Raw genomic sequence first — 14,945 nt, forward strand, 5'->3', positions numbered from 1 at the left:
GACGCCCTCTCCCTTCCTCCCGACCACATAACACCTGTCGGGGGAAGGCTACAAAGGTTCCTGTCCACGTGGAACTCCATCACCACGGACAGGTGGGTCAAAGATATTGTCAAATACGGTTACTGTCTAGAGTTAACCTCCACTCCACCCATAATACCGCCAAGAAACCGTCCTATGTCCTCAGAGCACTTAACGCTCTTACAGCAGGAGGTGCAAAGTATGCTTCTAAAAGGCGCTATAGAGGTCGTACCCGTCCACGAGCAGGGCACGGGAGTGTACTCCCTCTACTTCTTGATACCAAAAAAGGACGGGTCACTCAGACCTATATTAGACCTAAGACCCCTGAACCGGTACATTCTTTCAGAGCACTTTCACATGCTCACTCTCCAGCAAGTCCTTCCGCTTCTCAAGCAGGGAGACTTCCTAGCCACGCTGGACCTCAAGGATGCGTATTTCCACATCCCCATTCACCCCTCACACAAAAAATACCTCAGGTTTACTGTTCAGGGTCAGCATTACCAGTTCAAAGTCCTTCCCTTCGGCGTGACAACAGCGCCCAGGGTTTTCACGAAGTGCCTAGCTACGGTGGCAGCACATCTACGAAGGCAGCACATACACGTCTACCCCTACCTGGACGACTGGCTCGTTCAAGCGAAGTCAGCCCAGCAATGTGCCAGCCACATGTCCCGCACCATTCACCTTCTTCACAGTCTGGGATTCTCACTAAATTACCCAAAGTCACATCTCCAGCCCGCACACGTACAACAGTACCTAGGTGCGACTATAGACACTCTGGCGGCCACAGCTCAGCCAAATTTAGTGAGGATCAACAGCATGCAACTGCTGATCTCCAAGTTCAAACCCAAACACTCACTTCAAGCGCGAGTGTTCATGCAGTTGATAGGCATGATGGCCTCCTGCATCTTCATAGTCCCACACGCGAGATTACATATGCGCCCGCTTCAGGAGTGCCTAGCACGTCAGTGGAACCAGGCTCAAGGACAGCTAAAAGACCTAGTATTGGTGAGCGGTCGGGCAAACAACTCTCTGCATTGGTGGACTCCACAAAACCTTTGCAAGGGCCGACCGTTCCAAGAGCCTGTTCCACAAATAGTACTGACAGCGGACGCGTCTCTCCAGGGATGGGGAGCTCATGTACTCCACTACACAGTGCAGGGACTATGGACGACACAACAGAAGAAGATGCACATCAACCTTCTGGAACTGATGGCAATCTTCCTAGCCATGAAGGCATTCAAAGTACATCTGTGCAACAAGGTCGTGTTGATCCGGACGGACAACATGACCGCAATGTACTACATACAGAAGCAGGGAGGGACGCACTCTCCACAGTTGTCTCATCTGGCTCAGAGCATGTGGAAGTGGGCCATTCAGAGGAACATGTTCCTCATGGCGGAACACCTCCCCGGCAAGGACAACCAGATGGCGGATCTGCTCAGCAGACACAGCCACCAGATGCACGAGTGGGAGTTACACCCATCAGTACTCCAGCCGTACTTCCAGCAGTGGGGTCATCCGGAGATAGACCTGTTCGCCACAAGCGAAAACGCAAAATGCCAAAGCTTTGCCGCCAGGTTCCCACATCCGCAGTCGCAGGGCAATGCGATATGGATGAACTGGTCCGGCAGATTTGCGTACGCTTTTCCCCCAGCGCCATTGATACCGCTGGTGGCTCGCAAACTCAGACAACACTCCCTGACACTCGTCCTAGTTGCTCCTACGTGGGCACGCCAGCCATGGTACACCACCTTCCTCGAACTTTCCGTGGTGCCGCATCAAAGGCTGCGGATCAAACCCGCTCATTTGACGCAGAACCATGGAGAGATTCAGCACCCAGATCCGCAACAGCTGAACCTGGCAATCTGGCTCCTGAAGTCCTAGAGTTTGGCTATCTCAACCTGCCACCTGACTGTATGGACATCATCAAGGAGGCCAGAAGACCCACTACAAGAGCTTGCTATGCAGCCAAATGGAAAAGGTTCGTCATTTATTGCAGTAATAATGACATTAACCCGCTGGACGCATCCATCCAAAACATCATCTGCTACCTATTACACCTATACCGATGCAATCTGGCGTACACCTCTATACGTGTCCATTTGACCGCAATATCAGCCTATCTGCAAACCAGGCAGCACCTCTCTCTATTCAGAGTGCCTGCCATCAAAGCATTCTTGGAAGGACTCAAACGAGTCATTCCACCTAGTCACCCACCGGCTCCGATGTGGAACCTCAACCTGGTCCTCACACGCCTAATGGGTCCACCCTTTGAACCTCTACACTCATGCGAGATTCAGTTCCTCACCTGGAAAGTAGCTTTCCTGGTAGCGATCACTTCCTTAAGAAGAGTTAGTGAACTCCAGGCACTAACCGTTCAAGAGCCATTTATACAAGTTCATGCCAACAGGGTCGTACTACGTACCAACCCAAAATTCATGCCCAAAGTAATATCGCAGTTCCACATGAATCAGACTATCGAACTGCCCGTTTTCTTCCAAAACCCGCAAACTGTCGCAGAAAGGGCACTCCATACACTAGATGTACGAAGGGCCCTCATGTACTACATCGACAGGACTAAACCCTTCAGAAAGACAAAACAACTGTTCGTTGCCTTTGCCCCGCACCACAAAGGTAACGCCATCTCCAAAGCGGGGATAGCCAGATGGATAGTTAAGTGTATTCAAATCTGTTATCAAAAGGCAAAACGCACATTAACTATTCCACCACGAGCCCACTCAACACGTAAGTTAGGGGCTTCCATGGCTTTTCTAGGAAATATTCCCCTGCATGATCTATGCAGAGCAGCCACATGGTCCACTACACACACTTTTACTAAACACTATTGTGTAGATGTGCAGTCAAAACAGCAGGCAGCTGTAGGACAGGCTGTTCTAAAAACTCTTTTTCAGACCGCTGCAGCTGGCACGGGTAGCCGCCGCTAATAGAGGGCACTGCTATACATTCTATGCACAGATATGAATTCAGCAGCCCACATGCCTCGAACTGAATATGCTACTTACCAGTATGCATCTGTTCTTGGCATGTAGGGCTGCTGACATTCATATCGCCCTCCCTCCTCCCCGGCGCCTGTCGCAGCTGCAGCTCTCAGAATTACTGTAAAGCATGGTCATCACTTTCTGTATCTACTCCATCACTGCCACAATGGCGAAAAACAATCTGAGGATGGAGGGGATGCCCATGCGCACTGTAGTCCAGGGGAGGAGTCACCTATCCAAGGATACTTCGAAGACTCTTCCAGGACAACAACGTGCAAACATCCGGACCCAACACTAGGCGGCGATCTATGCACAGATATGAATGTCAGCAGCCCTACATGCCAAGAACAGATGCATACTGGTAAGTAGCATATTCAATATGTTTGTCTGTGCCCATACCACTCCTTCTTCATGCTGAACTAGGTCACTATCACATTGAAGGTGGTGGCAGGCAGTAGCTGCCCAGCCTTTCAAGTGTGCTCATGTTTCTGCAGTTACTGCTTCTTGTGAGGACTTCATTTTGCTTTCCTTGAGGTTAGAATTTGGATGAAGAAAGTGGCACGATGAAGATGCTCTGCGGCTTAGCGTGTTTCACTTGGTTCTCGTATTTGTTCTGATATTAAGTTGCTGAATCGCCCTAAACAGATTCTGTAGTATGAATCGGCTTTCGATTATCATTCCATGCCTATTCAATGTTTTATTTCTTCCTAACCCTGTGCATCAGGTGGAATGTGGCTGTTTTGAATAATTCCCAAAAACATATTCTGAGGTACCCTGCATCCATGATTTAAAAATGCAGATCATGAATGAAAAACTGACCTTTTGCTGCAGATGCCCTGCTCCTGGTATTCTGCGTGGATGACTCTAAAATTCTTGGTTGAAATAAAGTGCCTTTTGCTTGTTGCTCAGTGGATGACGCCTCTGTCCTTCTTGTCCACCAGGTTGTGAAGTCTTGCAATGAAAACGAGGACCTGCCACCCAAGAAGGACCCTTTGGCACAGCAGCAACCTCAGCCCAAGGTGAACACGTTTGCATCGCAGATCGTGTGCCAGGATCTAAAACATTTTCAGCAGCTGGAGCTCGGCGAGAGGAGGCCGCAGCCCCCCAGCCACAGACTGCACAGGCCTGGCAGGCCTAACATTGGGAGTTCTAGGACTCAACCGCGGGCCCTGCCCAACCACACTGCTCACAACCACCCCCGGACTGCACTGCCAGCCTACAGCACCACAGTGACTGCCACTGCCTCGGTGACGGTGGCTGTGCACCCTAGACTGCCTGGGGCGGTCCAAGGGTACGCCCATGAGGGCTTTGTGGACATTGAGCCAGACTGTTGTAGAGACTCTTCTCCCCCACCTGACATGATTCGCAAGAACAGGAGGAACGGGAAGCAGCAGCTCGAAGAACTGGAGTTACAGGACCTGGACCATGACAGAAGACTGGAAGACACTTCTGTGAGGCACTAGGTCAGTATTTATTCCAGACTGTGCTGCCTTGAACCTTTGCATGCTGTTCTCTGAGTTTGACAGTATTCCATTGAAATTCATTTGTAGATTCAGTCAAGTCAGCCGCTGCTGTGTTGGCACTCTAGGCACATGCTTCAAATATTCACACACTGAGCATCCTAAATATATTACCTTCCTTATACATATATACCTTCCATGTACTTACGTGTCTTTTTAGTTTGCTTCTAATTCAGCATCTCCAATGCACTACCCTATATCTCACCCTATACCTCTGTCAATATATCCTCTACCTCTACTCTCTGACTCATCCCAAACCTCATTCTACTACTCTCACCAATGCCATAACCTATTTCTCACCCTCTCCTCTCTCAATATATCCTCTACATCCACACTCTGATTCATCCCAAACCCAATTTTACTACCTTAATTCCCAAAATAACCCTTTCCAGATTATCCCCTCGTCTACCCCTCCTTGCATCATCTCAAACCTCCTTTACTCTTCAGATCTCCCAGACAAGCCTTTCTAAACCCTTCCTCTGACTCTCCACCCTCTACTCAATCCAAACCTCCTCCTACTGCTATGATCTCCAAAAAGCACTTTCTAGACCCTGCCCTCTTCTATCCCTCCACTAACCTTTTCAATCCAACTAAGAGACTGATATGTCCACCTTTAAAATTAATTTCATATTCCCCTATACTGATTCCCCACTAATCCTGTTTGGGTTCCGGAATAGTGTGCTACCCGCTGAAAAGCGCTTTCATCAGGGGTAGCAAGTGCTATATAAATGCAAACCCTTCCCTGTTCTATCCCTCCGCTATCCTTTTTCAATCCAAATAACAAACTTACATGTCCACTACTCAAATTAATTTCATATCTCCCTATACTAATTCACCCCTAATCATCTTTGGGCTCCGGAGTAGCGTGCTACTTTGCCGAAAAGCCCCGTGATGCCTCATCAGGGGTAGTAAGCGGTATATAAATGTAATTCCAATTACAACATGAGTGCCATTATTTCTAAAGTATTTAAATGCTACCAGATGACTCCATGTGAGCAGAGGCACCATACCACAATCTAACAATTGTTGTACTCTAGAACTTAGGTTGAATTGAGGTCAGCCATAGCTACTCTCAGAATGCCTTGGGTTGGTATTCAAGAGATCTTTCCGTTGAGGGTCTATGGATGCGAGTCAGTAAGATATGATAGATGAGTGTGTTAGTGCACCTGCTGCATTAGACTGCTAGACAATGAGGGAATGACAGCCCGCTGTCTTCCAGAGCCGATAGAATTAGCAGCACAGTGCTTGCAGCAAACGGTCTGTAACAATCTTGATCAATTCCTCCTTATACATTCCAGCTATTAGTAGAAATCAGAACCCTTCCAAATCTTAAAAAAACTACCATGTATAGTATTTCTAAAGGCCATCTTTCATTTCTGGAGTATTACATTGAAAATATTGATCAAAGAGAATAGAGCAAGATTTTACAATTATATTTGTGGGGCATAATAGTAGAAAACACATCACGCACATTCTTTAAGTACTGTGCATTTTCTCTCATGGTAATATACATACGGCAGATATATATAACAAGGTATCACTAAAGAAAATAGCCACCCAGAAAGGAAATAGGCATTGAAAAGAAATGGCTTTTAGGGAAAAGGATAATGGTAGAGATTAGAAATGAAGTGGCAGAGGGATGAACATATTTAAAGCAAATATGCATTTAAATGACCATGCAGAAATAAAATAGATATTCAAACAGGACAAAAAGGGAAGAGTTGCCTATGGTAGAAACTTGTCCCTAGAAAGGAAATGGAGGTGCTAGAAAGGGATTAAGGTCATAAAGGAAATTTACAATTTTAAAAGGAATTTTAACCTTAGAAAATGAAAAGTAAATAGCATCCAGCAACTACATTGACTTTTATATAGGAAATGGATGGACAGTGTGAAAGGAAATAGATATATAGGATGGAAGCAAATATTTCCAAAAGAAATAAACGTTTAGGAAGTAAATTATTTGAGCCTCTGTTCCTCATATGCATCACATTTCAATTTATCATGCAGTCTGTACGTCAACTTGTAAATAGCAAAGGGAAGAAATCAATGTTTTGTGTGGGAAGCACTCTAATCTGTTCTTTTTCCTTGCAGGTTTCTGTGAAAGAACAGTAACACAGCACCAGAGCTCCCTCCACGCTTGAGCTGAGCTCCAGACAGGCCTTACAAGAAGCAGCTCCCTCCCATCTTTTGTACAGAAAGCCTCATCACTGCCAGAGAGCATTAAATATTATTAATATTATTAGTTATAAATAAATCAAGATAAAGTATTAGAGAACCTCTTTTAAGATATATTTTAATACTAAAATTTATTTAAAAGTGTACTGTATAACTCGGTGTGTGCTTTCATGTGAAGGTGCCTGGCTAATGTCCGGGAGTGCGGTGATGGACTTGCCGGACCTTCCTGCATAAGTCCGACTGCTGGACATGGACAGAAAAAAGAGAGCGATCTCTCGTCAGGACATCTTTTAGAATGAAAGACAATATTCTGAAATATTGTGCTGCTATACTTTCATTACAAAAACAGACTGTATGACATTGACAATTTGATACATTTTTGAAAGATTTATATAAAGGTGTGGCCTCTTTTTATTACAAAACCAGTGGCAGGCGATGTGATCCAAATTTGGACAGCTTCCTTCTTCTCAGCTTTTATTCTCTGAAGGTTCGTTGAATTCGACATTAGGCAGTGTACTTGAGTTTTTCCCTGGGTAATGCCACCTGACCGCAGCAGGAACAGATGCCTCTTGGCACAGAACAGGAACCACTGGGCTTAGGCATGCGTGAGAATGTGGTTCAGCCTTTGGCTTTGAGCTGTCGGGTCTTCTGCACCTGGTGTGTGAAAGCCACGGGATTGGATAATGAAGACGTTTGTCCACCAGAATGCACCCACTGAGGAGCTGATCAGTTGCCAAGTGAATCCTAATTTCTCTAGAAAAATGAAAAAGTTGTGCTTCTACAACAGAAGTGCTCCAGCATATCCTCTGTCCTCCAAATCACAGCCTTCTGTATCTCTGGAGAGAGCCGGAACATGCACTTCCCAGCATCACAGAACGGCCAAAGCTCTTCCTTTCAAAGGCAACCACATCAGTTACTCACTGGCTCTCTACTCCACGCCTAGTCCACCATGCTAATCATTTTCACAGCCTGAAAGGGAAAGTTGACTACCTGTAAGATGAGGTGGTTGACAAGGAGGGCATTTTTCTAAGATTGACAACTTTAAATAGTCCCAGCCATTGGAGGGGAACTGGTTCTTCCTAGCTGCAAGAAGAATAGTCGGCTTCCACAAAGGAAGTCCATGACTTGCAGCACCCCAGACAAGTCTCCTGACACAGGGCTTGAGTCTTGCTGCAATGCAGGTGAATGGTCTCACAGTAGTCTGCCACCATGTTGTTGACTCAAAGTAACATCGATTTTGCCTGTTGTTTTTGTGACTAAAAAAGATGCCACATTCCTTCATATCTATGCAAAACGTGCTCTGGTTAGGAAACATGTCTGATTTTTTTATTGTGTTTCTACAGAAAGCGTTTCTAGTGCAGGGTGCACATTTCTCGCTCACTTCTCCCCATCCCCCAGGGCCATATCTTTGTTAGCGCCAGACATTGTAGCACTATTAGATGATTCCTTCTTCAGAGACGTTTACAGGAGGATGCCAAGGAGGGTATCCAAGGGGAACAGACCCTAATACTTAAAAGACCATTCAGGAATCGCCAGGCCCTGGACCTGCCTCCTACCCCACATGAAATGTGTAGGACTAGATCAGAGATAAGCTAAAGTCCTTTCTCACTCTCCTTTGGGTGGGGGTAATTTCACTAGTCCTGGCACTACCTGCTGCTTGGAGTCCTACCCGGGCTTAAAAGGGCAGAGGGAGAGGAAAAGAGTTGAGGGCAGTCTTCTTCAGGGTGACGCAACACCAGCCTACGGCTGAGGCAGCAGGGCCATCTCCCCTTACCCGGACAAAATCCTAAAATTGCTCACAGCATCCAATAGCTGCATAAATACACAAAAACACAATAATTGTAGCATTGGGGATGGAGCAGTGTCTATGGTAGTGTTGGCTGTCTTTCCCTTTGTCTCTTTGTTTTGGGTACCAGGAATCTGCCACTTCCCTCTCCTTCAGCAGAGGGGGCTGCAGTCTCAGGGGTGGTTCCTGGCGCCTTTCCTTTTCGAGTCCCTCGGTGACAGTCCTTCAGCGCAGGTCAGATCACTGCCACACGGGCAAAAGCATAGGAATGTCATAAGTCTGAGCTATTGGTTTTATACAAAAGGTTTTATTAGATTGTCTTTTGTGTCTTTTGCTTATGAAAATGGCAGCTGGATGTCAATGTCTGACGTAATTTTAAGGCAGAATATGGCATAAAAGACAAATGTGCAGAGACCCTTAACGCTGTTCCAGAAATCTGTGTTGAAAAGGGAAAATAATCCAACTTGTACATCGTAGCTACTACTAAAATAAAAAAAATAGGGGTGATACATGAGATCTATATGTTTTCTATGTATAGAGAAATATATAAATATATATATAAATATAAATATTTCCATGAGTACAAAAGTGAATTTCCATGATACAGCTTGTTTTCATTTGTCTGTTTGTTTGTTTAGTGGTTATAGCTTAATACAAATTGTTGTAATGGCATATAAATTATTTATATTAAAAGAACAAAGTTTTATTTTTGTAGTTGTACAGATGCTAGCTATTTGACTGGAGTTTATTTTCAAAGAGTAAATATATATTATATATATACCTACAACCATTGGCTGTTGTTCTTTTCTTTATTTTATCAAGCGGCTGTCTTGTGTCAATACGTGTGTGTGTGTGTGTTCCTACAAGATTTTTTCTGGTTCTTACTCTGGTGCATGATTTGGTTTGTGGCATGCACAGGTCTCATGTGTGGAATGTTTTAGTGATAGAACATTGGTTAGTTGTAGAATCCATGCTGTCCAATCTCTCTTCAAAGGGCTGGAGGGGAGGTTGGCAAAGGGAAAAAAGGGACGGGAAATAGGAAACGGGGGAGTCAAAGCAGAAGTTGGTGGGCCCATATGGATGCAATAGTCTTACTCTGAACACTTGTAGTTCAAATTACAGCATGATTGTGTGTTGTAGGCAATTGACTGTAGGCATCTGACCAGCTGAGAGGTAGAGAAAGAGCTGAGAATGTATGTGTTAATACATGTACACAGGTGATTGCGAATAGGAAAGTTACGTGTTAGTGTGAGTTGTGTTTTGGTGCAAGTGTTAATTCATACCAGAACACAGGAACCCAGAGTTTTGCAGCGTGAATCTTTTCTGGATTCACATGCTGTGCACTATTCCGCCATTTAGTGGTTGGGTCCGGAATTGTTGTATGTGTCCCCTTTTTCCCCCCTGTTGGTGGGCATCCGATGTACCACCATTTGGTGTCACCTTGTGACGTTGCTGTGCTTCCTCTGGAAGCTCCCACCTTTGGTCGCTGTCTTTAGATTCTCTTTTTCCTCTGTTGAGTCTTGATCGATAAGGAAGAAGCTCCAAATTTTGAAGAGAAGAATTGATGAAAAATCGGGAAAGAATCAAGAAAAATCAACAGGACTTCGGATCAAGGTACTGGAGAACGCCGAGAGGGGAAGGAACAACCTCATAGATGTCCGGAGAACAATCCGCGTGCAGAGGGCTCCCTGGACGCAGTAATGGAAAAAACACTGTTCAAGTTCTGCCAGAACTACCAGCATAAGTTTGCCCAGAAGGACCAACATCCAGTCTGCAACCTCTGCCTACCGGTAGACCACCGAAGTGAGGTTTTGCAGTGTGAATCCTTTTCTGGATTCACATGCTGTGCAGTATACCGCCATCTAGTGGTTGGGATTCCGTAATTGCCTTTGTTTTTTGTTTTTTCTTGTTTTGGTCACTGTCGACCACCCTTTGGTGCCAAGTACGTCCCCTGTGTGACGTCAGACGGTATCCTGGAGGTCGACGTGCGTGGTGGCCATCTCACATTTTTTTTCCTGCTGTTGGGTCTGGAAGCAAGACGGGAAGCTCCAAAGAAAGTTTTCGGTTTTTTCCCCAAAAACTTTGAGAAAGAAGAAGATTGCCAAGAAATATCATCGACGTCGTAACTAGAGGCAGGAGCAACACTTTAGTTTAACACCAGAGGACCACTTCGGTCCACAAATGGCGATGTAGGGGTCATGGAGAATATCCCCTTCAGGTTCTGCCCCAAGTGCCACCACAAGTACACTCAACGCGACCCACACGCCGTTTGCAACGTTTGCCTGCCAGAAGATCATCAGGACAAGGACTGTGAGGCCTGCGCAGCGTTCTTGCCGAAGACGCTGAGGATACGCCGAAATCAAAGACAGGCCCACTACGCCACAATGTCCCAGACAACAAAGAGAACTTCCCTGAGAGACCTGGGTTTCTCTAGCGACGAGGAAGAACATGGAGCACCAGCGGAGTCGACGCACGAGGGATCGGATGTCGAGATCCTACAAGGAGACTGAAAAATCTACGCTGAGAAGAAGGGGAGGGATCCGAAAAAGAAGACGGAGAAGGTAAGACATCATATAGATCCGTCGGAACCGAAGGCCACAAACATAAGGCGCACAAGGCAGCCCTGACGCCGAGCAAGAAGGCGATTGTGGGTCAGCCGCGATTAAAGGAACCCCACGGAACCCAACCGAACGTTACAGAGGAGGGAAAATCGCAGAAAACGCCGAAGCCAAGGGTCGACAACGAACCCGCAAAAAAGGGCACAACACCGCATAAGACTATCGTCGACATGGGGAAGAAACGAAAATCTCCGGCCTCCGACTCCGAGAGGGCCCTCGAGGTCGAAAGAAAAAGGAAAAGACCCGAGTAGGAAATGGCAACTCTCCTACAAAGGCAAAAGGACTTCAACGCCACACTGAAGGATTTTCGAATCCCAAAGACACCAGCTACCGACCTAAAGAACATCGACGCTGAAGAGGCAGAAGACGTCGAGGGAGAAGAAGAAGGTATTTTTGACTCTCCTCCAACACCTGAACCTTGAGGCGAAGAATCAGAGAAATACGGACACATACCTGAAGATGAGGAAAAACTCCAAAACCTTCGAGGATACGTGGAACGACCTCAACACGAGAGCCCAGAAGAGGAAATGTGCAGTTTTGCAGCATGAATCTTTCTGGATTCACTATGCTGTGCATTATTCTGCCATCTAGTGGTTGGGTCCAGAATTGTAGTCTTTTTTTCTCTTTTCTTTTTTTTTTTTCTTGGCCCAGGTGGGCGTCGATATACCACAATTTGGTGTCCTTCATGACATTGACATGCTTCCTCCGGAACCTCCCACCTTTGGCCGCCATCTTCAGATTCTTTTTTCCGCCGTTGGGTCTGGATTGTTACGGAAGAGTTCCAGAGTTTTGGAAGAGAAATCAAGGAAAAGAGAAGAAAATTGACGAAGATCAAAGTTTTCAGCTACACCACACTTCAGGTCAGGTAACCGGGATGACGAGGGAGAAGGTTTCGACCAAGATCTCGACGTTCAACGGAGAATGCGTTCGCAGGGGGCTCCCTGAGCACTGGAATGGACAAGATACCTTTCAAGTTTTGCACCAATTGCCACCACAAATACATCCAGAAGGACCAGCATCCAGTCTGCAACCTCTGCATGCCGCTCGACCACAACAGCGAGGACTGCAACGTGTGCTCGGCGTTTACACCCAAGACACTCAGAGTAAGAGAGAGGCAGAGAATGGCGAACCACACCATGCAGGGGCAAGGGCCCCTTCCATCGCTCCGGGACTTGGGCCTCTCCTGTGGAGAGTAAGACAACATCGTCGAAGGACCAGAGGACTGCACGGTCGTCGAGGTCCATAAGAAACCGTCGAAGGAGGTAAGGGAGTCGCCGACCCCTAGACACTCGAGCGACACTTGAAAGGGTGAAGCTAAAGCCCCGAGCGACACTCGTAGGAGTGAAGCCAAGTCCTCGAAGGGAGCATTGCCGCCGAAACATTCGATGAAGGCAACTGCAACCAAGGACAGTCAGCCGAGCGGATCCTTCGAAAAGGACTCCCAATCAGCGAAAGCCCTTGAAAACCCTAGGTCGTCGAAGGTTGCCCCCGAAAAGGACACCTCGACGCCGAGAAAAGAAGGGCCTGCATCGACGTCGACGCCCTCGAAGCGAGGGGCTCCAACCCTCGATGCCGAACATGCCGCCGAGATGGAGAGGAAGAAGAGGAGGCTCAAGGCCGAAATGGCGAGCATCCTGCAACGAAAAAGGGACTTTGACGAGAAGATGAGCCAATACACCATCCCGCCGAAACCCGCGTTCGAAGTCGAAAGAGACGTAGAGGACGCAGAACCGCCAAAAACTCCCGAACCGGTCAAGGAACAGGAGAACGAACTCTATTATTTCGAGGGCGAAGGCGACGAGGATCAGCAACCCTACTCGACGTCCTCGGGGTCACAAGAGTTTGACTGGCAGTATCTCGATACCGAATCGCCGGAAGAAGGGGTAGACACTTACCCTTCGAGGCCCTCGCCGCCAGACAACATAGGGATCTACAACATGGTCGTCCAAAAGGCTGCACAGACGTACGGAGTGAAAATGGAAGAGGAGAAGCCCAAGGCATGTTTTCTCCTGGAAACTCTACTGCCTCAACAAACTAGGAGCCAGTTCCTGCCCATGCTCCCTAGTGTGCTGGACCAAGGAAGAGAGGCCTTCAAGGAATCAGCAGTATGCAAGGCTGTGACTCCAAGAACGGAGAAAAAGTATAAACATTCATCTAAGGACCCTGCATACATCCAAGGGTCAGTACCAGCCGACTCCATAATTGCGGCAAAGGCTAGGAAGAGGGTCAATGTGCCCACTGATGCCGGACCACCTCCGGACAAGGAGAGTAGGAGGATGAATCTCACAGGGAGAAAGGTGGAGAGAAATGCAGCAATCTATTGGCGTATCGCAAACTCCAACGCCCTGATCAACACTCACGCATACCAGCACTGGGAGGAAGTGGGGCAACTCCTAAAGCATCTACCAGACCAGTACCAACAGAGAGCGGCTCACCTGGTAGAAGAGGGCAAAAGCATGGCAAACACATGCTTAAAATGGGCCTTGGATGCTGCAGAGACGTCCAGCAGACTCATGATGATAGGAGTGACCGAGAGAAGACAAGCATGGCTCAGAATTTCTGGATTCAAGCCAGAGGTGCAAAGCAACATCCTGAACACGCCTTTTAACGGAGAGCAACTGTTTGGCGCACCAGTTGACGACAAGTTAACACAGCTAAAGAAGGACAACGAGACAGCAAGGTCCATGGGAGCGCTGCAGTTCAGGGGGATGAGGAGGGGTACACCCACAAGAAGACCAGGTGGTAGGGGGGGCAACGTGCCTTCCACATCGCACCAAACGTTTCTAATGGGCTACCAAGGAAACAACCAAGGCCAGCAGCAGCAGAGACAGCAAAACTGGCAGTACCAGCCCTGGGACCAGTCCTGTCGAGGGTGCGGAAACAGACGAGGGCAGACACAAAGAGGAGGCCAACAGCCCCCCTCCAAGTGACTTCGCTATGAATCCAACCCCCACACTAGCAACACCATGGGGTGGGCACAAAGACATAAGAAAAATCAACAAATGGACGTTCCACGACAAACAGTACCTCGAACATGCAACACCAGTAGGGGGCAGAATAAGAAACTTCATCTAGGAGTGGAGGAAGGTCGCAACAGACAAATGGATACTGAACATCATACAATACGGATACTGTATAGAGCTAGAGAAACAACCTCCAAACAGAAAACCAAGAAGCAAGGCACTCTCAGCAAAGGAACTCTCGCTCTTGAGACTAGAGGCACAAGAACTACTCAGCAAGGAGACGATAGAGATAGTGCCGGACAGCCAGAGGAACAAAGAAGTCTACTCAACTATTTCATCGTGTCAAAGGTAGACGAAACACCAAGACCTATCCTAGATCTGAGGTTCTTGATCAAATTCATAAAAACTCAAAGATTCAAAGTGACTTCCCTACAAGAAGTAATACCACAAATACAACGAGGAGATTACATGGCAACTATAGATTTAAAGGACGCTTACTTACACATCCCCATCAACCACAAACACAAACATCTACTAAGGTTTGTGATCAACCAAAGTCACTACCAGTTCACAGTACTGGCATTCGGACTCAAATCCGCACCAAGGGTGTTTACAAAATGCCGAGCAGCTGTCGCAGCGCACCTACGAAGGCAAGGAATACACGTATACCCCTACCTCGACGACTGGCTCGTAAAGGCAAGCTCGTACAGACAATGCAACCAACACATCCAGCAGGTCATACTAACACTGACGCAACTGGGTTTCTCAATCCATTGGGAAAAATCGTCAACTGAGCAGATCAAAATATTCTTAGGGGTGGAAATCAACACCATACAGGCCAAAGTGTTCCCCAGCAGGAAGAGAAC

The 14,945-nt window shown here is 47.1% G+C and overlaps 1 protein-coding gene across 1 annotated transcript in view; it reads left to right on the top strand.

Annotated features, from left to right (window-relative positions):
* PTCH2 (patched 2) overlaps window positions 1-9,277 on the top strand; it is a 98,542-nt gene extending 89,265 nt beyond the window's left edge. Inside the window, exons 23-24 of the mRNA XM_085602821.1 lie at window positions 3,959-4,480; window positions 6,629-9,277. Coding sequence (XP_085458947.1) covers window positions 3,959-4,480 — 522 coding nt within the window. The 3' untranslated portion in view covers window positions 6,629-9,277. The remainder of the gene's footprint in view (window positions 1-3,958; window positions 4,481-6,628) is intronic.
* The last annotated feature ends 5,668 nt before the right edge of the window (window positions 9,278-14,945 follow it).

Source organism: Triturus cristatus, chromosome 4_2 (genome assembly GCF_964204655.1).
Source record: "Triturus cristatus chromosome 4_2, aTriCri1.1, whole genome shotgun sequence".
In the NCBI taxonomy this organism is placed as follows: domain Eukaryota; kingdom Metazoa; phylum Chordata; class Amphibia; order Caudata; family Salamandridae; genus Triturus; species Triturus cristatus.